This window comes from Dermacentor albipictus, chromosome 4 (assembly GCF_038994185.2).
Source record: "Dermacentor albipictus isolate Rhodes 1998 colony chromosome 4, USDA_Dalb.pri_finalv2, whole genome shotgun sequence".
Classification (NCBI taxonomy): domain Eukaryota; kingdom Metazoa; phylum Arthropoda; class Arachnida; order Ixodida; family Ixodidae; genus Dermacentor; species Dermacentor albipictus.
The window spans coordinates 66,673,893-66,699,813 of NC_091824.1; the positions used below are offsets into that span (position 1 = coordinate 66,673,893).

At 44.2% G+C, this 25,921-nt stretch overlaps 2 protein-coding genes across 6 annotated transcripts in view; one reads left to right on the forward strand and one right to left on the reverse strand.

Moving 5' to 3' along the window:
- The window catches only part of LOC135897612 (probable cytochrome P450 49a1), a 189,783-nt gene that overhangs the window by 38,428 nt on the left and 125,434 nt on the right, over window positions 1–25,921 (reverse strand). The window lies entirely within an intron of this gene.
- LOC139059450 (probable cytochrome P450 12a4, mitochondrial) lies at window positions 368–25,723 on the forward strand. Its single transcript, XM_070537878.1, has 7 exons — window positions 368–435; window positions 2,071–2,124; window positions 11,643–11,784; window positions 12,285–12,454; window positions 18,136–18,214; window positions 19,527–19,739; window positions 25,598–25,723. Exons 1-7 carry the CDS (start codon window positions 368–370, stop codon window positions 25,721–25,723), a joined length of 852 nt encoding a protein of 283 aa, XP_070393979.1.

Here is a 25,921-nt window from a genome sequence, read left to right on the forward strand (position 1 = left end):
CATTTCGCCCCAATCGAAATGCGGCCGCCGTGGCCGGGATTCGATCCCGCGACTTCGTGCTCAGCAGCCTAACACCATAGCCACTGAGCAACGATGGCGGGTACAGTCGCTACCAAGTGACAATATTAATTAGTTTTCCAGCTTGCCAGAGAGAAAAAGAAACATACAAATTGGTGCCATAATTTTCCTCCCCGCAGGACTGAGCACCCGTGATGAAATCTGCGAAACCGGTGCGAGATTGTTGCGGAAATATGGCCCAATCGTGGCTGAGAGCCTTTCTGGGCGCTACGTCGTTGTGCACTTGTTCAGCCCCAAAGATTTTCACACAGTTTACCAAGAGGAAGGTGATACGCCTTTTCGGATCGGAATGGCAGCTTTGAAGCACTACAGGGACAGGGCACCCAAGGAGTACGCTGATGCCAGCATTCTTCACCTGTACGTAAAACTTGAACCCTATCGGGACGAAAAATGTGCCGCAGAGTAACCTGTCTTGAAAGTCAAAAGTATCTTCGACCTCTGACCGACGGAAATGCGCTGAAAGACACGCGCTTGTTAGCCCTGAGCGTGTCAGATTAGATAGATTTGACGAAATTAACTTTAGCAATGCAACGAGGATTTGTGAACATTTGTAGAGCTTTGGATATAGGATGTGCGCAGTGGGGTGTAACGGACATCGTTGTGAATGGCGCAGGTGTAATTTTGACAACGAAGGGTTCCTGTACAGGGACATCAGTGGAGAAAAATTATTTAGGCTGTATCAGTAAATCACATTGTTACAATGCCAGCAAAGCCACGCCTGCCATGAAAGGAGGCTTGGCAAGCCAGCGAAAAGAACACACAAAAAAAAAACGAAGGGAGGGTGGTGACGTCGCCTGAAAATTCCCGCATCAGCTTGTCGTGAATTCATAGAGTTCGGTCAGCCCCGGTTAACATTCTATGGCTGAAAATAAATTGTAGCGTATTCTAAAAAAAAAAAGAGATTGAACGAATTCGGTAAGTTTGAATAGTTTCAGTGAGCCTCAATGGCCCGAGCACGAAAAAAAAAAGAAACTGAAATTCGTGTGCTCACAATTTTTTGGTGCGTTTCGGTGCGAAATCTGACCAACTGAAATTTAACTTAATTTTATCTTCTAATATTCAACACAATATTGCGAAATTCCCCTAAGGGTAGTTATAAAAAATGCTTCATCAGTATAAAATGCCCGCTTCATTATTAGGGTCCCTTATAAACGTGCCCGCAAACCAGGCGATATGGGTGTCCTTCCATTTCACCCGGATGCGTGTGGCCTCGGCAGATGGGGATCCAATCATCAGCTGTGTCCTCTGTACCAGGACGGCGCCAGGATTGGGCCACCCTAGCGAATAAAAGCGAAGGTTTCACCAGAGCCTTCGAAAATTTGTGATAAGTTGGAGAAAATTCGACTTTCATTGGTCACGAGTCAGCGCTTTGAATGTTGTGTACCGACTTTACTGAGAGCGTCATTATTTAATAACACCAGCGCATGGAGGGTCTAAAGCGAAATATCTCCGTCCATTCAGTTTTTTGCTAAATTGATCAGGCTCCAATGTCAGTTTCAGAAAATGTCTACACGTGCAACACAATGAAAAAGCGTGGAACCGATGGTATGATGTCAAATTCCTCAGCTTCACAAACTCCAAGGGCTGTGCTTTAGATATCTGCATGTATGTTCCTCGCAGAAACATAAAAATCGCAAACGTACTGCACTTTATCATCTTTGTTGAAATTCAGTGTTTTTGTCGGAATTGTTATAAGTTGAAGCTGTAGCGCTGGCGTCTCACATGTTGGCTTCTACGTCTTATTTTGCTTACCGTGAGCTTCTTTACAGCTTTATTTTATTATCAATTCAAAGCAGCCGAGCTCTACCTGCTTATTTTGCAAACTCAAATTTCTGTTGCTGCCCAAAAGCCACTTCTTGACGATATCGACACTGCGCTGGTGCGTATTACAAAGGGAGTATAGAGTACAAAAGAGTTCCTACTCAGTGGGTGGCCTGAAGGCTATTGGTACAAGTGTGTACAGAAATGAGTTGATCTTATGTTACTTCCTAGGCTCAACGTCATCATTTGTGGTGCCGTTATTGTCATTCGAACCTTGCAGCCAAGGTGAGAAGTGGAATAGGCTACGCTGTGCCACACAGGAGCATGTGCTCAGAAACCAAGCCGCTTCGTCGTACGCTTCCGCCATCGATTTAGTCGCTCAAGATGCTGTGAATGTAATCGAAGGACTGGCTGACGACCGAAGAGAAATACCCGACTATTATTATTTTATGCGCCGATGGGCCCTAGAAAGTAAGTACTACTCGTATTCACTGAAGCACGTGATTCTGAAAATTTGTAAAATGGCAGGATGTTAAAACTGTTGCCGCACTCTACAGTCGCGGTGAAGAGCGAGGAGCACTACTAGAAGTGCGAGTTAACAACGCTTCTTTGACGAACTTGTGCCCAGGGAGGCAAGGAACTGTCAAATCACAACTACAGCGGCGAGTCCAGTCGCCAGTCATCAAATCTAATTTCAAAGGCCATGTACACCCGGTCACAGAAGATTACGGACCATGAAATCTTAGAAAAAGCTGAATATATCCGAAAGCTCACAACGCAGCATAGTATCTGCAATTTGGGCCTCGACTACAATTTGCTAGCAACATTGTCGCATACAGTTTTACTGACTACTGTTACAGGCTGCTCGTGATTTGAAAGTTTACTGAGATCCCGTGGTCTGTAAAGTTTTGTGGCAGGGTGCACGTCCTTGGTTTGTACGCATGTCTCCGTAGGTATATCACAGTAATCGCAGATGCTCGCGTACATTCGATAATGTCCGACGGGTATGCAGACGCCCGAGAAGCAACGACGCAGGCTCTGAAATTGAAATGAAGAGGTTGTTTCAAAGCGAAGCAACTTTATCAACACAAACATGTCACGTGATCTGTGTGACCGCAACGCATAAACAAAAACAAGCCTGACACTATTATTCAAGATCATGCTCCCACAACTCGTAACCGATGAATAGGTCCGCAATTTTCAGTCCTGACTCTTTAAAGCGGTGTTAAGAAAATGCAGTGCTTTTCTTGACAACGACAACGACGGATGACTGACCCGAAATGAATGACGAATTTAAATGGAACACAGTAGCGCGTTGGCACTACATGCCCTGTCATGCAACATAATCTTCAAATGTCGCTTCGAGAATTCCATTGCTATTGAGTCAATAAATTATTTCATTGATCTAAGAAAGCGAGTTCAAAAAGTGCCTCACATCTGTCGTCACATAAAAATGACCAGAGGTAAAGCACTGCGGGAAGGCACATTATTCGTTGGCGTCAGGAGCATAAATATATTTATAAAGAGTCGAGTGAACAGTGGTTCACGCCGAAGAAAGACAAGATATCCTTAGGTACATCAGGGCCCCATGTCAATTCCTAGACCACACTATGTTCCGGGTCGGCCATCATTTTTAGAGAGCACTATCTGCGGGACCAGCCAATAATTTCAGTTGAGTAAAGCCGTCCTTTCGGATTCGGAGCGCGCAGTTTGACGCAGCTCATTTTGCTTTTATTTTGACCTTTTACGCTAATTACGCATTACTGCTACATACGTAGTTGTACTCTAACTGGGCGCATTTGTTGTTTTGTTATCAGCTTTGTTTTAACGCCTTTTCGGTAGCTGTAGGCGCAATAGCAGACACCAAATTGCCTAATTTCATGAGGCGCAAGTGGTCACTAGCTATACCTACGAACATTTAGTTGACCTGAAGTCACCAAAGGAGACCTCATCTTCAAAAATGTTTTAAGTTTTATTTAAGGTACGCCTCCAACTACGTTCCTCATTAGTTGATTGCTGTGATGGTGAATTGTGGTGGCCTGTTCAAAGCAGCAGGCCACTATCATTAAATGTCATAGTAATCAACTCATGAGGGAAATAGCCTAGGTGTACCCTATATGGAAGGTAAAACATTTTCTTTGCATCAGTTATCCTTCGGTGTCATTCATCATCATCAGCCTGGTTACGCCCACTGCAGGGCAAAGGCCTCTCCCATACTTCTCCAACAACCCTGGTAATGTACTAATTGCGGCCATGCCGTCCCTGCAAACTTCTTAATCTCATCCGCCCACCTAACTTTCTGCCGCCCCCTGCTACGCTTCCCTTCCCTTGGGATCCAGTCCGTAACCCTTAATGACCATCGGTTATCTTCCCTCCTCATTAAAAGTCCTGCCCATGCCCATTTCTTTTTCTTGATTTCAACTTAAATGTCATTAACTCGTGTTTGTTCCCCCACGCAATCTACTCTTTTCTTATCCCTTAACGTTACACCTATCATTCTTCTTTCCATAGCTCGTTGCGTCGTCCTCAATTTGAGTAGAACTCTTTCGTAAGCCTTCAGGTTTCTGCCCCGTAGGTGACCACTGGTAAGACACAGTTATTATACATTTTCTCTTGAGGGATAATGGCAACCTGCTGTTCATGATCTGAGAATGCCTGCCAAACGCACCCCAGCCCATTCTTATTCTTCTGATTATTTCAGTCTTATGATCCGGATCCGCAGTCACTACCTGTCTTAAGTAGATATATTCGCTTACCACTTCCAGTGCCTCGCTACCTATTGTAAACTGCTGTTCCCTTCCGACACTGTTAAACATTACTTTAGTTTTCTGCAGATTAATTTTTAGACCCACTCTTCTGCTTTGCCTCTCCAAGTCAGTGAGCATGCATTGCAATTGGTCCCCTGAGTTACTAAGCAAGGCAATATCATCAGCGAATCGCAAGTTACTAAGGTATTCTCCATTAACTTGTTTCCCCACTTCTTCCCAATCCAGGTCTCTGAATGCCTCCTGTAAACACGCTGTGAATAGCATTGGAGATATCGTATCTCCCTGTCTGACGCCTTTCTTTATTGGGATTTTGTTGCTTCCTTTATGGAGGACTACGGTGGCTGTGGAGCCTCTGTAGACATCTTTCAGTATTTTTACATACGGCTCGTCTACACCCTGATTCGGTAATGCCTCCATGACTGCTGAGGTTTCGAGTGAATCAAACACTTTTTCGTAATCAATGAAAGCTATATATAAGGGTTGGCTATATTCCGCACATTTCTCTATCACCTGATTGATAGTGTGAATATGATCTATTGTTGAGTAGCCTTTACGGAATCCTGCCTGGTCCTTTGCTTGACAGAAGTATAAGGTGTTCCTGATTCTATTTGCGATTGCCTTAGTAAATAGTTTGTAGGCAACGGACAGTAAGCTGATCGGTCTATAATTTTTCAAGTCTATGGCGTCCCCTTTCTTATGGATTAGGATTATGTTAGCGTTCTTCCAAGATTCCGGTACGCTCGAGGTCATGAGGCATTGCGCATACAGGGTGGTCAGTTTCTCTAGAACAATCGGTCCACCATCCTTCAACAAATCTGCTGTTACCACATCCTCCCCAGCTCCCTTCCCCCTTTGCATATCTGCCAAGGTTTTCTTTACTTCTTCCGGCGTTACCTTTGGGATTTCGAATTCCGCTAGACTATTTTCTCTTACATTATCGTCCTGGGTGCCACTGGTACTGTATAAATCTCTATAGAACTCCTCAGCCACTTGAACTATCTCATCCATATTAGTAATGATATTGCCGTCTTTGTCTCTTAACGCATACATCTGATTCTTGCCAATTCCTAGTTTTTTCTTCACTGTTTTTAGGCTTCCTCTATTCCTGAGAGCATGTTCAATTCTATCCATAATATACTTCCGTATGTCAGCTGTCTTACGCTTGTTGATTAACTTCGAAAGTTCTGCCAGTTCTATTCTAGCTGTAGGGTAAGAGGCTATCATACATTGGCGTTTCTTGGTCAGATCTTCCGTCTCCTCCGATAGTTTGCTGGTACCCTGCCTAACGGAGTTACCACTGACTTCTATTGCACACTCCTTAATGATGCCCACAAGATTGTCGTTCATTGCTTCAACACTAAGGTTCTCTTCCTGAGTTAAAGCCGAATACCTGTTCTGTAGCTTGATCTGGAATTGCTCTATTTTCCCTCTTACCGCTAACTCATTAATTGGCTACTTATGTACCAGCTTGTTCTGTTCCCTCCTCAGGTCTCGGCTAATTCGAGTTCTTACCATCCTGTGGTCACTGCAGCGCACTTGCCGAGCACGTCCACATCTTGTATGATGCCAGGGTAAGCGCGGAGTATCAAGTCTATTTTATTTCTAGTCTCACCGTTCGGGCTCCTCCACTTCCACTTTCGGCTATCCGGCTTGCGGAAGAAGGTATTCATTATCCTCATATTATTCTGTTCTGTAAACTCTACTAATAACTCTCCCCTGCTATTCCTAGTGCCTATGCCATATTACCCCACTGCCTTGTCTCCAGCCTGCTTCTTGGCTACCTTGGCATTAAAGTCGCCCATTAGTATAGTTTATTTAATTTCCACTCTACCCATCGCCGATTCCACGTCTTCATAGAAGCTTATGACTTCCTGGTCATCATGACTGGATGTAGGGGCGTAGACCTGTACAATTTTCATTTTGTACCTCTTAATAAGTTTCACAACAAGACCTGCACCCTCTCGTTAATGCTATAGAATTTCTGTATGTTACCAGCTATATTCTTATTTATCAGGAATCCGACAAATAGTTCTCTCCGCTAAGCCCCGGTAGCACAGGACGTGCCCGCTTTTTAGCACTGTATATGTTTCTTTTGGCCTCCTAATTTCACTGAGTCCTATTATATGCCATTTACTGCCCTCTAATTCCTCCAATAGCACTGCTAGACTCGCCTCACTAGATAACGTTCAAGCGTTAAACGTTGCCAGGTTCATATTCCAGTGGCGGCCTGTCCGGAGCCAGTGATTCTTAGCACCCTCTGCTGCATCGCAGGTCTGACCACCGCCATAGTCAGTTGCTTCGCAGCTGCTGGGGACTGAGGGCCGGGGTTTGATTGTTGTGTTCATATAGGAGGCTGTGGCCAAGTACTGCACCAGGGTGGCCGATCCTGCTCTGGTGAGGGAGTGCGTCACCGGGATCAGGCCACACTCCAGGCCTGTTTGTGCAATTTTATCAACACGCGGATATTTTTTTAAATCGGTGTCACTGTCATTATCAGGTGCAAAACCAACGTTTCTTTGTATCGCTCTGAAAGATCAGGCTTGATTTTGGTCCGTCTATTCCTAACGTGCGAGCATGCTCCCGAAAAATGACGTGAAGCTTGTTATTGTTTTTGTATCACTTCCAAAATTTAACGTGACTAGTTGTGCTGATAAAATCCATGTGCTTCAATGAATTCGCAAGTTGAGAGCCAATGCCACAGGCGCTGCGACCGGAGATGGTTCTGCGGTTTTTCGTACCAAAACTGCAGGCACGGGGTAACGGGGGACTGCGGATTAATTTTGACTACCGGGACTTCCTCAACGTGCACCGCAATGCACGGTTTACACGGATGCGTTTGCGTTTCGCTCCGTCAAAATCCGGCTTCCTTGACCGGATACTTTAGATTTAGCGTCATGCGATGACTGAGTGAAAACACTGAGTGATAACTTGATGACATTGCTACTAAGGTGAAAGCACACAAAAGCAGGAAGCAAAACAAACGAGCTGTGGTAATCTTTGTGAGCATAACCAAGAGTTATGTGGGGATATGCAAACATTAACAGAAATGTCGTCCTAGCTACAAGCTTCAGAACGCTCTCCATAACAAGAAAGAAGAGAATATATTGACGAGTCAACTAGCTTACACCTATCACTGAATTTCGAATCCTCTTCTTTACTCGCAAGCACTTGTTTTCATACGTAACGTCATGTAACATGCACGCATAGTTAACGTACCATTGCAATAATGGGCACACTCTTAATAACTTACTGTAGTGGTTTCACATAGTCAGTTACAGATGTAAAATCATTAGAGCAACACTCAGGTGGTTATGATGTTATCAATGAATGTGTTCGTTCTAAAGTGAAGCGTTTTGAGGGGAAAGCAACCAGAAGCGTTGAGGCCTTCCAGCAGGATTATTAAAAGAGAAGTTTATATGGGAAACTTATTGCTTATCTTGATGGTGTCAGCTGTTTTCCGCAGGCATAACCTTCATTTGTATTGGCGTTCGTCTGGGAGCCCTGAGACCTCCACATTCACTTCCTTCACAAGAAAGCGCATCAATTTTGGAAGAAATATTGACGTCTCTTGGGTGTTTATCAGCATTTGCTAAAACATTCCCATACTATCGCTATTTTCCGACATCGACGTGGCGAACGTTTGAACGGGCCATGGACGACTACACAAGGTGAGAATGAACTGCCCTTGAAGTTTGTAGATTGCAAAAGTTTATTGCGTCATACAAATGTGAGAGGTTCCAGGAAACAAATTAAAAAGCTTTTTGTTAATATGTGCTCTTTGTCATTAGTCCATCGCTTTGGTAATAATATATCCAGCATCAAGGTTAGTTGGAATTCACCGTAATATATTACGTAATATTATGTAACCCCCTATGTAATGCCTGTAAAAGGGCCTTCAGGGTACATGAATGAAAAAAAAGATGAATATCCTATGAAGAATTCTAGCGTCAGAGCTTTTTTGGGGAGTACCGCGGGCCCAGGTCCTTAGCGCTGGTGATCTTTGTTGCAATACAAGCGTTCATCATGAACAAGGCGGAATGCTTGTCCAGACGTTTAACGCGAAAGCATTCTATAGTAGGACTAGTGGTGCTCCACAGGTTGGGTTATTTCGGAAGAATGATGCTATGTGAACTACAGAGTGCGCCCCTGCCGAAGTGGCCATGCGCACGAAGCTAAGGCGTCATCTAGGGAATGCGCAATCTCGTATTGGTGAAACATTGTACTTTTTAGCAATTTATCAGGGAAATTAGGTCTGGGGAAAGGTAAGGATAGGTTAGGTAAGGTTAGGTTAGGTTAAACGAAGTGCTTAAGGGCGCGTCATACGTAGCCGAACCTCAGAAGCTAAAGACACGTCGGACATACCTGCTTTGCTTCTGTTTCGCTAGCTCCGCGGTTACAGCCTACTGATTTTTGCACATATATTTGCAGAAGCACGTTTATTTAACTCAAAGGGGACGGATACCAAATGCTATTGAAAAGTCCCGAAGAGCAGCATACGACAAAGCTGGCACGAGCGAAGATCCTGCTCCAGGAGATCAGGCCCGGTCTCTACAATAGCCCCTACTGCTGCCTCATGAAAATCAGTGACGTTATTTTGAAGGTAGAGCCCCGTAAGGCGCGATAAAGATATGATCCGGCATGTCTGGCTCAGCACAAGCGCCGCAGGTGCGTGAAAGTTTGTTCGACGTACCTTTAGACACAGCGCGCGTTAAAAAGAAGTTGTGGACCTGTTTTCACCGCAGTTTCGCAGATGGCGCTAGCTGACACGTATGCTTTCTAAAACAAAATTACGAATCCTTCGGCAGGTGAAAACATACTCAATATTTTGATTACGAATTAATAACAAAATAAAAGAAGAAAAGGACATAAGTTGAAGCAATGCGATAATTGTCGTTGTCTAGATGGCACATGTGCGTCGTGCACATGCAGAAAAGCATCTCCCGCTGCAGCAGCACTGCACACAACGTGACCTAATATCCTAACTAGCTCGTCCTCAGAACATTTCAACTAACGCCTACGTCACCGATCAGCGACGCAGTGCGTCCGATGGGGTGAGAGCTGGTCTCGCAAGAGATACACTCGAGCAGCAGCAGGACGCATTTGGCTACGCTACGCCAGCCCGAGTGTACAACCGCGTCAGCAAAGGATAAGGACCACAAGGTGGCCGAAAAAAAGCAACATTTCTTCGTAGTTAATACGCATATACGGAAACTGACGAGTGCACTAGAGCATTCATAATGCCAAGTTTGGACTGCACTTTTTAATTTCAAGTTGCATTCACAGACTGCGGAGAAAATAAGTTTTCTCGCGCAATCCCTGGTCAGTTATACTTTTTGTTCACGGGTGTACGTGTAAGGATCGCGATATGAGCGCGGCAAGGGCTCGTTGTGTGGTCGAGGTTCCGGAGCTGCGGGTAGAGTGTTTCGAGAATTAAACATAACGCTCCAGTAAGTAAGGTTCGGAACGTCTGGAAATTTTCATGACTTGAGAATGCGTCATGTGAATAGCCAAACGGTAAAGTGCTTCCACATACAACTCCCTCAGTGCAACATCAGGAGCCCAGTAACACGTATATAACGAAAAGCGGCCTCCATGGCAATATCAGCATTTCAAGAACTTCCTGAAATATTTGTGGGGACTTTTTCTGATCACTTCTTTTTTTCTAACGAAGGGTATATACACCCCCCCCCCCCCCCCCGTCACTAATGCTCAAGTTCTGATCATTTTTGAGGCACTGCGCGAGAGCTTAGATTCTGTCCTTCGAACCGCATGAGCCTGCATTTGCTTTGTATTTCTTACTCGACACTTTTCGCTGTAATAGCAGCTGCAATAGGCAGTTTTACATATTGTGCACCCAATTATAGGGCACGTAAATCGCCGGTCATATGAAAGAATGGAGAGAGAGGGCAAAAGAATGTAAAGAGAGGGAATTACTTTTTCTCAGTGGCAGCTGCTCATTTTACCTCCAGCATATGTCTGTTTTATGCAAGAAGGAGTAGCTCGGGGCGTCTAAATGTGGCAAAATCTCCGAATTATTATACATTAAAAGAAGGTTCGCAATCGTAGCATCGAACGGTTAGTACTTCTACTCAAAAGTCCTAATTACACCCAACATTTGCTGGTTGTCGCATAGCGCCTTCTTACGAGCGTTCTTGCATTCTTCAGCTGTTGCAATTGGGCTACTGCTGCCGGGATTCAAACCTACATTGTGCTCAGCAGCATAGTGCCATAATCTCTAAGCTATTGCGACCAACATAAGTTTTATCATTATAGATGTATATGGGTGTATTTGCGACACTTACTAATTGCTAGAAAACTAACACAACACAGTGGGTGAGCGATGCTGCGTTCTTCAACTTTCCTAATCAGGAAGGGAACCTATGACCTCGTGTTCAGCAGGGGACGCCATAAACAATAAGAAATCGCGTCTAGTATAAATAATTACAGTACATAAGCATATGCTGAACAACGACGTTGCAAATCACCTAATTGGAAATTAGGTGGGAATCACTTAATTTGGAAATTAGTTTTTTTTATGCTGCACATACAAAATAGGAAATCTAGTAATTTTAGTTTTCACCATAGATGCTTTTATTCTTCTGAGTATTTATAAAGCATATTAAAGGTTACAGGGGGAATTTCACCTACGTGTAATTGACAAGAATTTGTTCTTATAGGTAAAATGCAGCCAACTGCGTACAAATATATTTTTGGCATTGTCAGGTGATAAAGGTATCCGCTATTCATGTGTACTTGAAGGGCAATGAGTGAATAATATTTTCGCACACAAAAATGTGGTGAAACTAGCAGGATATGGCTTTTCAAGCATTCAACGCTTCTTGCTTTATAAATATAACGCTGCTTGCCGTACAATCGTCACAGCTTTTACGTTACAGATTTTTGCAAAATATGTCACACACATGATATGTCTTGGTTCCACTTACTTTATTTTTGGAATTTATATATATTGCATGTTTTCGTATTTGTAAGCATGTCTCCTTCAACACTGCGAGTTAATACTTTTTTTTCACTTAGGCATATAACCGAGCACATCAAAAGCGCTGCTCTCAGTTCGCCATCTAACACAATCCTCTTCCCTCTACTCCTCGAGAAGAAGCTGGATTTCGCGGAAACTGTGACATTCACCAGAGACATTATCCTCGGAGGCATTGAGACTGTAAGCAAGAACTGAGTATTTACTTCTTGCCCTAATCTAAGCGGACTTGAACGCTCTGAGAGATGGAGGAATAACTGGTTCAGCAGTTCTTGCCACGATGCCACCAGGGAATTTTGATAAATAAATATGCGTGTATGGTACTGTTCTTAAATATTTATTCTGTATTGGTTGCCGAGCATTCAATTGTCATGTACTCTAAACCTAATAAAGCAGTTCGAATGGCTATCTTAAGTATTAGATTGTTTGCTGCATGCGGCATTGTTATTTTTACTTTATAATGCTGAACAACAGCATTAATAATCCTGAGGTAACCAACTTTTGGGTTACAGCCCATTCATACAACCAATCAAATAAAGCGAACCATCTCGACGCAGTCGGCATGCCGAATGAAATGTTTTTCACATGTTGCTAAGACAGAGGTAAAACATCCTTGCCCTAAAAAATGATGAGAGAAATGATTTAGGGCAGTGACGAGACCGTTTCAACCACTTTCTCCGCAGGTCGCTTCAACGGCGACGGCTTGCTTACTGCATTTGGCCAAACACACAGAGGCTCAGGAGAAGGCTCGCAGTGAGGTCGTTGCTGCCTTCGGAAAAGATGGCGCAGTCTTTCAGCTGGAACACCTCGATCGCTTACCTTACCTGAGCGCGTGCATGAAGGAAAGCATGCGGTAGGTTACACAGTCGATTCTTGTTGAAAGACCTAACCCTTCAAAGAAATACATATACGCAGAAGGAAGCTGGCACTAAGCAGAAGCTAACAACTTGTTTTACTGAAATAAGCGGGTGTTAGAGCGAGCTTTTTTGATAAGAATAACGTACAATCATCGCATTCTAGAGGTATTAAGAAGTATGGGGCAGAAAACTGGAGGTCACAATATGAGAAGGGGAGGTTAAGGAAAACGCAACGAGGCATGGAAGAATAATATTAGGCGTACGTTAAGAGAAAGGACGCCAACGGTGCTTTTTAAAGAGCAAGTGGACGTACCCGATGTAATGCTTGACATTAAAAGAAAAAAGTGTAGCTAGACAGACAATGTAATGCCTAGGCGGGTAACGGGTGGTCTATTAGAGCTACAAAACAAGTGCCGATAGAAGGGGAGTGCAGTCGTGGACAGCAGAGAATGAGGCGATGTAATGAAATTAGTAAATCTGTAGGTATAAGGTGTGAACCGCTGTCGCAAGAGAGAGGTAATTGGAGATCAATGGAGCGTGCCTTCGTGAATAAGTGGCCAAACATAGGGTGATGATTTCGTGACCTGGAATTTTGACATGAAAGTAATGTTTGGCCTCTTCGTAAATTGTTCTTAAAAGGCGGCAAAGTGCCACCACTCAGAGCCTTCTCTTAAAGTTATATCTTGGAACTGACGTATAGGCCGCATGAGTTTCGTACAGTGGAGATATGATGGAAAAGACAGCATGTATACAAGCTTCAGCGACGTGCTGTAAAATGGCTGTCCTTATTCTGACTTAAAGGGGCGCTGAATCATTTTTTATCAATTAATTTATTTGCAGGTAAAATAGGCTACCTTAAAGATACTTCGGCGCAAAAGTATCCTACAATGCCTTAAACAGAAGCGGAGCTAATGGCAGTCAAACATCCCCGTCGCGGTGCTCCCGCTCCTTCTTGAATACATCGCACTGCGTAGGCTACGGTGGAGCGAGGCGTGCCCACAACGTTCGGCCTGCTGAACGTCGCCGTGGAGCGCGCAGTTCAAATTAGATTTTGTATTTTGACGTAGCTTTCGAAATTTCTGATTTTGGCGCCCACGACGTGCCAAACGCGGTAAAGGAGCCCGAAAAGAGTGAAACACCATGTTCTGTTGAGGATAGCGACTTTCAGTAAAAAGGTGATTTCGCGCTCAGTTTGCGAGCTGCAGGCGTCACGCACGACAGCAAAATTTGGTGGTAATGCTCACTGCATTGTATGCTATCCGCGCACTTCGTTTTTTCACCAAGCCCGAAGGGTTGTTCAGGACTCCTTTAGTATAAGATACTTTGCAGGATTTTCACGTAGCTGCATTCTCGCTGTTATTTAGTACTTCGTTAGTACTTACGTACTTGCAGGTGTTTTTGAAACCATCCTGGCTAGATTACAAAATCAAAGTTGAAATTGCGAATGTGGTTGCGGATCATGCTAATTAAAACAAAAGACAGTGACGACCACAGCAAAATTTCTTAAAGGACGGTTCGGCTTCGCAACAGTAATACCGTACACTAATCAAGGATCCTGTTTAGGAGTGGGAACTGCAATAAATATACTGCACTTTGCTTTGTCCTTTATTACACTCCACTTTGTTGCTCTTTTTCCTGCAGCCTTCCGCATATATTTTCCATTGGTTCTATGAGCCCACAAGGGAATATAGTGGGTGCCCACCTTTCTGGTGTTTCTTCTTCATTTTTCCTTTTTTTTATTGGCTCACTCTGAGTTACGCTAGTGTAAGAAGAACAACTCATCACGTTTGGTCTTTTATTCTTCCATACTAACGCGTTAAACTCTAACGTTACTAAAGAAAGAGCGAATGTTGTTGCCAGTGGCGTAGCTAGGTCGTCTGGCACCCGGGGCCCATAGGTCTTCTGTCACCCCCCCCCCCCCCCCCTCGAGGTGTAGCCGGCGGAAAGAGGGGTGTCTTCAGACGTATATGACGCGCACCCCCCCCCCCCCTAACTGGCCCCTTGCACCCGGGGCCCACGGCCCCCCGGCCCCCCCTGTTGCTACGCCACTGGTTGTTGCAACTGTGCCCATTGATGAACGAATGAAGTTACGGGAAATCAACGCACTTGTGCAAAAACTGCCTGTTGGTGTTAAAATATTTCTACAGGGACACCATAGGCTAACACTGAATCAATATACATTGATAGCTATTCATTTTAGAAACGGCGCCATGTATCATATACAGTTAGAAATGGGAATTTAAGAACTAATAAGCCTTAAGACTATGAACGATAGCCCATGGACAATAGATTACATAAGTTTTTGTGCACTACACCCACTGAACGGGTCTTCATGCTTATAAGTAATTTGACTCAAACGTGATGCTGGCATGGCCCTTGAATTGATTAGAAAATACGCCAATTTACTAATGGTAAATGAGTGGTTGGTGTCATTAACGAATTGTGGAGCAATTTTCTCACGTTTCAAATCGCCCGCACTTAACGAACAGCTTCTCTTGCGTGCCTTGAATCAGAGAAATGCATAGAGATGGCGCCACACTCCCGTTAGAAGTAAAACCCCTCAATTTTCCAAAAGTAGCGCCATTCTTAGATCTTTCCGCCACCCCGCTCACCCAGGCGCTTCCTCCTCCACTCCTCCTGTCGCCGCGGCGTCCCCCGCCCCCCATTGGCCAATCTGTGTCACGTGAAAGCAGGCCCCGCGCTTTTGTATACTTTTTTTCTTTCCGGCGCAGAGCAGGCGCCGCGCTTTTGTATATCTTTTCTTTCCAGCGCGCTGCGACCCCCATTCTTGGGCCTGCGCGACGAAAATACGGCAGGCGGTTTGAAGGAGCGCGGTAGTTTTATACAATGTGTTAGGGCCGAGTGCTTAATTGCGATGCCGTGCTGCTGCGCCTACGGTTGCCACAACAGACCCAATGACGGCAAAAAGCTTTTTGCTTTACCATCCGCCGGGCGCAACGCAAAACGAAGAAAAGTGTGGATTCACAAGATCGGGCGGGCTGACTTCGAGCAAGTGGCAAAGAACGCGCGGGTTTGTGAAGTAAGGGCCACGGCTCCTCCAACCTCTTCTTTTGACGCCCGTGTCAAAACGGGCCCGTGTTCAGTGCATTGGGGGCGCGTTAAAGAACCCCAGCTGGAAAAAATTTAATCCGGAGCCCCCATTACGACGTGCCTTATGAGATCGCGGTGTTGGGATGTAAAACCCAACAATCAACTTTTTTTCTGTCTTGTGTGCCTTGACTGTTCCAGTTAACGCAACACTGCTTCCTTGTGAAAACTTACAACGCAAAAGAATACAGACGCACGTAGTATACAGAGATAAAATTAGCACTTCAACAAAATTGTTGCTGGTGCCAATGAGGGGAGGGGGATAATTATTTTCTGAACCTCTTTCCAGTTGTCCGATCAAGTTCCTTCTTTTTTTTCTATCAAATTCTAACCATTTGCACTGTAATAAATAAATAACGATTTCATATGCTGGTACGTTGTTCAAATTATCCATACCGCCTATGTGTGAAAACGTTGCTCATGGCCACCACAAACTGTGCATGAGCTACGTAAATCTGTAAAAGGCGCGGAACAGAAACGGCCCTGCTGCCAGGCATTGCTGACCGCAGACAGTCGGAATCTCTCGCGCGCCGGCCGAACAAAAGCATCCTGCAGGTACGTAAATTAACCTACGAAACCACGTGCACATACTTTCACGCTGTCAAAATCTGAAACTCTGGTAGTTACTCGCGTGTCTGAGCACACCGCGTGCTTGTGTCGTGTTTCAGCAACACGAACTTTCAACGTGCGCGCGCTTTAAACCTTAAATACGCCTTGAATAATGGTGATTTTCTCTATTTCTTCCGCAAATCCGACACGACATTCTTAAGGCCAGTTACCGACTGACAAAGCAAGATCTAGATTGAAAAAACTGCTCCGCAGGACTCGAACGAACTTTTCCGCGGATTTCCTCCCGTAGCGTGTTAGCCGTCGTCTGCTACGGCAGGCCCACCACCGGCGGCGCCACCATCGAGGCCGCGCCGAGCGGAGGAGGAGGGAAGTGAATGGCGCTACTTTGGGAGATTGAGGGGTTTTAGTTAGAAGTGGGAAGCCACGATAGCTTGGCATCAATGCAGCCCAGTCAAACGCGCAGACAGTATTTGGGTGAACTGACGGGTCAAAGGATTTTTGCTTTGCCATAAGATAATATTGGCTAAAACGCACCATCTTTTATGTATACATGCAACGTAAGGAACCTTTATTGTCAGTGGCTACCTACAACCAAAATGTAATGTGACTGAACATATTTTTCGCAAGTCTAATCACCCACGCTAAATGAGTAGACTCTATTGCATGCTTTGAGTCAGAGTACCGCACAATGGGGGCGCCACAGTCTGATTAAAAGCGCGGAAAGTGTTGTGTGAACTGGCAGCGCTAGTTTTGCCTGAGAATCAGACGAAATTTCCTAATATGCACGATCTTCCGTGTCTAAACGCCATGTAAGAAACTTTCAATTTTACAGCGGCTGACTACAATTAAAAACTGTGAACGGATATTGTTGCATTGTTTCATGATGGTGCCACGGTATCTGTGGCCTCGGGATCTGTGCTATGTTTATGCCATTTTCTTGCTTTAGCAAATATGTTCTCCCTAAAAGTTACGTTCTCGTTTTCTATATGTCCTAAGCATCTGCAGAAGCAAGCCATGATAATGCCGGTAAATGTTCCCCTGTGCAGAGTGAGAGGGAGGAAGGTGGCGCCATTAAAGCAAAGCATATATATTTTATTCATCGTTGGTATCACGCTGAGGAATAAATGGTACCTTTAGTACCTTGAATCAGTGTGAGTACAATCGCCAAGGGAACGCGAGTTCCCTTGGCGAGCTTCAAGAATGAGTGAACTGCAATTATACCGGGTGTTCTTTTTTTTGTGATAGAATATACATAAATGTTAAAAATCGCTTGGTGGCAGATAGCATTATTCTAGTTCTTGAGCCAAAGAGGCGGTCATTAGGTGTACAGGAAATTAAAGCGCATAATCCCAAAATAAAAATAATAATAAGATGTCAAATTATTTGGGGTACATATTGCAATTTATGAATCTTAACCGGCGAGTTCGCAGTGTCCACTATGAATAAATTTCCAGGAAAATACCAGTTTCGAGATACTCATTTTCTGTCTGCGGTAAAACACATGGGCGTTCTAGTTACTTTTGCGCTTTAATGCACAAAACGGCGTTTTATTAACGAGGTGGAACATTCCATAATGCATATTTATTGCAGCCTTGTACAGCATACGTAGAAACCCATGCCACGCTCAGAATAAATTTCGAGTGAATACGCCTTCTTATCGGTTACAATTTGTAAATTGCAATTTGTAGTAATGTAAATACTTAAATCTAGATCAGTGATGTTTCGGCAATTAGTCCAATCTGTATCTAGATTTCTCGCGCGAGTAATGTCTGCCGCTTCGAGTAATCCAGCTCTAGCGCTACCATTATTCTATTGGTCACAGGCAATTTTTAGAAATTCTGTGTGATCTAAAGAAAACCCGTTATTATGCTTAGAATGTGGGTATTGTCGCTGCCCTGTCGCGAACTTTGGGTCGGCGTTTTTTGATGGGGCTTCAAGGATGTCTCAGGATAAGATTGCTGAGCCAATTACTTTGTCTCATGGTTATTCCCACTGCCAGGATGACTCCAGCGGTACCAGGAATTATTCGGAAGCTAAATCACGACACGGTCATCTCAGGCTACCGGATTCCTGCTAAGGTAAGTGGGAAATATTTACACTAAGTGTAACCTCAGCATTCTCAGCAGACAACAGCCCTGGGATAATACCGATACTAATTTTTGTCAATGTTTATCGAAGCCTTGCCATTGATTTGTTACTTGTGCTGTTACGAGACTTGGGATTTGTGCGACTTGCCGTGCTGCTCTTCAGTCTACCTACCGGTTAAGGTGACCTATCAGACGATATTTAGGAGGACCAACGCTGACAATTGTGGCCTACTTGATTTTTGGTTGGAGAATAAATCCTCACTTGCCCTGTAGCGTGGACTGATCTCGAATGATGGCAACGGCTGAAGTAAAAAAAAGGAAGGAAACATACCAGTGTCATAACAAATCGAGCTATATCTAAACAACGCTCACGTGCAGAAGTACGCATGACTGTATTACTATAAAAGAGTCGTCACTACTTGAGCCAGATTGACATGATAGTTCCCAGGCACCCTAGGAACATTTTTCGTAAAAAATAGTACTCTCCAAATGTTCAAATGCATGGTTAACATTTTTATGCCCGGAGAGACGGAAAGAGGTTAGTAGAACTAATAAAACCACTAGGATATAAATACAACCACGATTACAGGAACAACAACCTTAACAAAGGTTGTCCCGACGAATGAAGAGCCTCTTAATTTTGTAAAAGTACAATTTGTATTTAAGGACAAATACTTCATTTGTAAATAGGTTGCAGGGGAAACCCACGAAGCACACCGGACTGTCGGACTCTACCCATTTCAACATAAAGCAGCCACGTTAGATAGGTTTGCTCTCTCTCTTTCTATCGCGCGCGCGCGCGCGCGCGCTCGCCCGCAACCCCCCCACATACATACATACATACATACATACATACATACATACATACATACATACATACATACATACATACATACATACATACATACATACATACATACATACATACATACATACATACATACATACATACATACATACATACATACATACATACATACATACATACATACATACATACATACATACATACATACATACATACATACATACATACATACATACATACATACATACATACATACATACATACATACATACATACATATTTATAATACAGGCCGCTTAAGCTCTGAAACTATGCCACATACCAAGGTGCTTTTTTTGCTAAGCTTTAAGTCGCTTTCCTACTGGCCTTTCAGCTGTCGATCCCTCTGCTAATCAACGGTAGCATGCGATCCCTATGGTAACGACAGCATGGCTCTGTCTCTTTCTTCAAACTGTTTCTCTGTGTCTCTTGATTTCGCAATATTTTCTATTACAGACAACTATAAACCTTCAAACCCTCGTGGCCAGTCAATTAGAAGAACATTTTACTAAACCAGACAGTTTCCTGCCTGAGCGCTGGTTAATGAGCGAAGAGAAATGTGATCAGTGGGTTCACCAAACCACGGCCTCTTTGCCTTTCGGCGCTGGCAGAAGGCCTTGCCTCGGCAGGAGAATATCCGAGCTTGAGATCATCAATCTTCTATCCAAGGTATGCAAAATTAACCTTTTAGATTTGACGCATTTCTGCAAACGAGGTTTACTACTTTGTCAACTTCAAAACTGGGTCTGGATCACATTAAGATAACAGGGATACCTGAGCGAGAGATTATAGATGGCGACTTACCTATCTTAAATATGCCACTGTGCTTACCTGATTGTTGTACAGTACATCTATACTCGTGTGATTTAAGCCTAACGGTGGCGAAGAAATGCTCTGTTAATAAATCTTTCTGCATCAACACCTGTTTCTCGCAGTGAAATGCCACAAAAAGTTTAAAGCACTGCTTGAGTATTGGGGGAAAACGGCTCGAAACGCTCACGCTTTCCGGAGCGCGTTCGGCAGACGTTCCTACAAGCGGGTGCTTGTCTTTTTAAAGCCATGATTTGCGGAATGATCCGCTCCACTTATGCAGTTTTAATATGCACCACTGGATAAATTGCATTTGAATTCCACACCCTAACGCAAAGAAGATTGTCCGTCAGTTAATTTCAGCTTCTTGCGTTTCATTCAAGCGTTGTTCGCCTCTTCAAGTATGAACAAACATAGCGGAAAAGCAGGGACTGTCTAATGATTTTTAATTAAGATATCAACAGCCGAAAACAAAGCAGACCACAGTCCGTTAACGTAGAAGGTCAAATGCAGCTGGGTTGGTACGTGGTTGCAGACGCTGAGGTTATGTTTCTGTTAACGGACGCCACCCCATCAAGCGCATCTCGTAAGGTTCTCACTAGCAATATTATAAGCCATCGCTGCAACCAACGCGAACTGCGAGAACATGAAACATGACTGAGCGTGTCATCGCTTGCATTCGTTTCTCTCGACGCCTTCGTTTGTTGTTGCCACAAAACGCGGCTCATACCCACGAGGGCAATTGGTCTGCGTTTGCGAAATTCGGTATAAAATATTGACGGTGATGTTGACTCCTTTCTGGCACATACCCACGAGGGTGGCTGGTCGCACAAATGGGAAATTAAATGAGTAACTATCCATAAAAAGTCGAGAAGGCAATATAGCTATTTAAGGAGAAGTGTAGCGAACTTAAATACTAATTGAAAGAACATCTGATAAAATCCCAGCAGAGAGATAGAACCTGTCGGCTTGATGATACTCTAAATTGATGGAGTGCATTGAAGACTGCCCTGAGGCTGCGCCAGGACTAAACAGTTCAAAATAATATAAAATGTGGAACTGTCATGCAGAACGCAAGATTATGGAGAGCGGGAGGAAAATCTTGCGCAATCAGGTGAAACGACGCCAAGAAAGAACAAGAAGGTCAATGATTTCACCTTCATGTTGTTGGAGTTGTTGCTGTTGTCTGTATTGTCATTTGGTGCGAATTTTCCTGGTGGGTGTTAAATGTAATGCTTGAAAAGAAAAAAAAAGAAAAATTGTCAACCATCTGAGAGCAAAATTAAGCTACACAGAAAACAGGCTTTTCTTTTTTACAGCGAAGCTGTATATGGCTAGCCGATTCATTCGTCCGTCCTTTCGTCCGGCTGTCTCTCGGTCACCTGTACGCCGAAAACTCCTCCGGCGCAACCCCGTGCTCATGCGCGAAATAAAAAAGAGAGACGCGCTATTAGCCAACACCACTTAGATAGCACACGGTCTGTTTACCCCGATTCATGAAATCACGCTACCTGGCCCAAAATTGACATTTACAAGGCTGGCTTGATAAAAGCATTGACGTAAAATCACTGTTGCCTACTCTGGAGTATGCCCATTAGATTCTATGGTAGTCGGGCCAGCTAACATGAGCACATGAATGGGAGTGAAAAGGGCTTGTGCTATCTGCGTGGTGTTGGATTAGCTGCGCCGTCGTAGGCGAGCGCGCGGGCAGCAGTTTCTCTCCGGCGCCGAAATTCGTCGGCTACGTGTCATACGTACTCTTTAGGAGCAGGCAGCTTTCGATCAGCAAAGCCGCGAGCAAAACCGGGAACGACCTCGTTTACGCTGTACCGATTCTGCAGCCCGGGCACAAGAACAGGCTCGTGCAGCCGAGCGCAAGCAGCAACTGCGCCCCGAGGATTCGGCAGCCTAACTAGCCGTTGTTTAATGAACCGTCGGCGTTAGCCCAGTGACAAACACTGGGACTGCACGTTTAAGCTTCACTGGGTAATCATCTGTACGGAGCGCTTGAGCTGTGATGTTTTATTTATAACATAGTTCTACTCTTAAAGAAATCAGAATTTTTTAGTCTGATAAAAAATTCGCACGTTGCTCATTTCCAAAATTATTTTCAATAGATATTTTCAACATAATTTGTTCCATGATTTCTACGAGACGCACTAGCGTACTTACAACAAGCGAGCCAGCGGTCACCTTGAGCAAGAAAGCCGATCGCGGCTACATGTACAGAATTGACATATTGTTGAATTTTTTCCCACCTAGGGTATGCTGGACATTGAACTTGGTGCTCCTTATGGTCCGAAAACATCGTATGCTAGCACTGTAAAAAGAAATGTTCATCGTGGATGATCAGCTAGGATAGACTTACGGACAGGCGTATGGACAACTACTCGAAGTCTTTGCAACTCTCTCTCTACTCCATGAGAAAACACGTCAGTTCCTTGCGCTGAAGGTGTCGTGCTTTGCGGAAAGAGGTACAAACACAAGCGCTAATGAAAGTTAATTAAACTTAATTGAACTAAATTTTATTGCTCATAGATGAAAAAGCATATATAGGAACATAGAAGTTGAGAGGCTGATCAAACGTCATATCTCAGGCACTTGGCAATATCGGCAGGTGCGAGAATCTGTCGCAAGATTATCAAAATACGTCTACGGCAAAAGAGCTAACAGACCAAATTGATAAGGTAAGGGGTACAGAGGTTCGAAAGAGCAAACATTTTTCATGTAAGGTTACCGATGTTTGTCTTACGGAACTGTGGTTCTATTTTAAAGCAATAGTTTTTCTTAGCTCGTTGCTCTGTTTCACGCCCTTGGCGATACGCAGAGCCAGAGCTGAGTCATAGAATAGAGAAAAGGGAAAAGGGAGTATACTTTAGAAGAGTTAACTGCTGGGCTAGTTGGTGATCTTGCATACTAAAAGGATCTTGCCCCAAAACAACGCACACAAGGTTCGTCGTCTTTCAGGTGTGTGTTGTTCTGGCGCAAAATATTTTTAGTATGGAAGAGGGAGTTCTCTCATTGGTAAAAGCACACATGGCGCCACCTGCTCAGTGACGTGACGCGAAGCTAGGTTTCCTGCATAACACCAGGTTGGGTTGGCCTTCTAGCACCGCATGATGTGAAACCCACTAATTGAGCCAGTCGTCGTTTCATCCTCGCTGTTACTTTTTCGTTTTTACAAACTACACCTGCTTCGGTCTTTCAATTGTTATCACGACGTCGTTGTCGCGCTATCGCCTTCGTTTAGTGGTCATTATACAATCCTTCTAATAATATTTGGGGTTTTACGTGCCAAAACCACTTTCTGATTATGAGGCACGCCGTAGTGGAGGACTCCGGAAATTTTGACCACCTGGGGTTCTTTAACGTGCACCTAAATCTAAGCACACGGGTGTTTTCGCATTTCGCCCCCATCGAAATGCGGCCGCCGTGGCCGGGATTCGATCCCGCGACCTCGTGCTCAGCAGCCCAACACCATAGCCACTGAACAACCACGGCGGGTTTACAATCCTTCTGAAGCATTCTTTGTCATGTTGTCGTCGTCATGACAACGTCGTCTCATTGTCGTCCTCACGTCATCTCACGCCATCGTCGTCATATAGTCGTCGTCATGCAGTCCTTGTCACGCCATTGTGCTCACACTTACGTTGTCATCCCATTGCTCTGATGCCGTCGTCACCACTTCAGAATAGGCATTGCGCCATGGCCATACAGTCGTTATCATGCATTCGTTTTCATATCAATGGAATGCTGCCGTGGTTGTTCCATGGTCGTCATTCTAGCTTCGTCATTTTATTGTCGTCATACCATCGTCGTCACACCATCGTCATGATACAGTCATCATATTCGTCGCAAAGTAGTCGTCGTCATTCCATTGCACCTATGCTATCATCGTCGTACCCCCTACATCGTTCCACAGACTTAATTTCTTCATCATTTAATCGTAATAATGAACTCATCATTCAATCGAGATCATGATACTGCAAAAGCGTGGCTCCTTAGGCTGGTGGTCCAAGCAGCCAAGAGCGCTTGGGTGCTCTGTCCTGTCGCCTGCCTTCCTTACGCGTCTTGCGCACTAAATATGATTCTTCCTTGTATAAAGTGTGATTACGACGCCATCGAATGCCATCGTCGTCACTGTGTCGTCTGCACGCGATCGTCTTCATACACTTGTCGCGACGTCCTTGTAATACCAGCGTCACCTCAGCAGAATAGTCATCCCATATACCTTTCAGTTGCGCCATTTAATGCTGAAAGATTCGCTGAGCACTCGAGTATCGGAGATAAGCGTATTAGTTTTAACAGACAGAGAGAGAGAGAGAGAGAGAGAGAGAGAGAGAGAGAGATAAATGAGATGCGAAAAGCAGGGGGGTTAACAGGAAGATAAATATCACGCTTGCTACCCTTCACTGGGGAAGGGGTAAGGGAAGGAACACCATAAAACATCCATACACTGAAATATCACGGATGAGGCAGCACAGGCAGGACCTTCAAACAATTAAGTGATTAGCTGAGCTCGAGATGCACTTAGAAAACCCGTAGCCCGTACCACAGCCCCTAACGCTTAAACATTCGCAATACAGAATCGTAACCGTCCTGTGGGTTTTATTTTTTTTTTCATACAGCGATGCTGTGTATGGCTAGGTTCTGACGAAAAATATGTCCGTGCGTAAGAGCCGCATACAATGGAAAAAAGATATATGGTTGTCCAACTGCTTCCGCGTAATGTTATCAGTCGCGGCTGTCGCTCTGATTATCATCATCTTATGGACCATGTTATAGCGCATGACCTTCATGGCCATATATAAAACGTGGGATGGCGGCGCTCCTTCACTTTAATTGGAGGGTCAAAAAGTATAATAGGACGCATTAGTGCACCCACCAATCGTCGACGTTAACCGCGACCTAGCTCACCCGCATCCAAGTGGATTGTATCTTTCCTGTTCGACCGGTTTGGAATTGTGTGCTGCACAAACGTCAATGTGCCGACCACGCGTCGTCACCGGTCGTGTATAGATTTAACCTTTGGTAAGAACGTGTCTAGCAGCAATGCAACCTAATGCGACGTACCAGTGACCATAAAGCTATAGTCACTGTGGTAACGAATGGGACAAAATAACGACGATAACAACCACGAAGTTATGTGCATGTGTCTTTACTCAATCAATATAGCAATGACCATATAAATCAATATAGTTGTCAATATAGTCATCCCAATAGGGATTCGCTGGTGATTCTTCTTCACAGAGTGGAAGGGCACTAAATGTTTTTACACAAAGGCCTCAGGGACTTCATGCGTGTCCTGACCGTGATGCCAACTCAGCACAGCTGTATTATATAAATGTGGCTTACACCCACAGCCACTACAGTCCGATAGCGCACCGTAGAGTTTCATTTGGCAATAATGGCCTTTGCCTAATTTTCTTGTATGAATACTGCCTCATATTGTAAATCATATTTCCTAATTAAATAAATAACTCTGCGAGATGTTTTCGCGAGTGAACACATGCGCACTGTACAGTAGTTTGGTATACGAAGGCTCCAATAGTTCAACGGTTGCATGCGTGTTAATGGAAGTAAGATTATGCTGTCTTTGTTTTGATGATATTTATAGAGAGGTGACAATAAAACAATTTATCACAACGCTTGCTCTCAACTTATTGTAAAACAACATCTTCGAAGATTTGATTTTGGCCGCTTCTTCTACTTTCTAGATCTTGCTGAAGTACAGAATTGAACACCACCACCCTGACGTTGAATTCCACGAAAAGATTCACATGATTCCGAAAGGACCGACCCGACTCTGCTTCAAGCCCCTTCAAGAAGCTAAACATATTTGAATCAGTCAGAAACCGGACATGCTGCCGAACCTCCAGTGCTTAGCTGACACCTGAACACATTGAATCAATAAAGTATATGTAAAGCTGTGCACTTGAAAAGAAATGTGGCTTTCTCTTACCACTCTCCAACATTAAAACTGAATTGTCATTAACAAATAAAGCACAACATCTTGAATACGTGCTGAAAAGAAAGGGAAA

Excerpts from the sequence above, each read along its gene's own strand:
- LOC139059450 (XM_070537878.1), top strand. The coding sequence starts at position 368 with ATGGCAGCTTTGAAGCACTACAGGGACAGGGCACCCAAGGAGTACGCT. Across the intron at positions 12,455-18,135 it reads TGCATGAAGGAAAGCATGCG|GATGACTCCAGCGGTACCAG; the intron begins GTAGGTTACACA and ends TCCCACTGCCAG. Across the intron at positions 18,215-19,526 it reads GCTACCGGATTCCTGCTAAG|ACAACTATAAACCTTCAAAC; the intron begins GTAAGTGGGAAA and ends TTTCTATTACAG.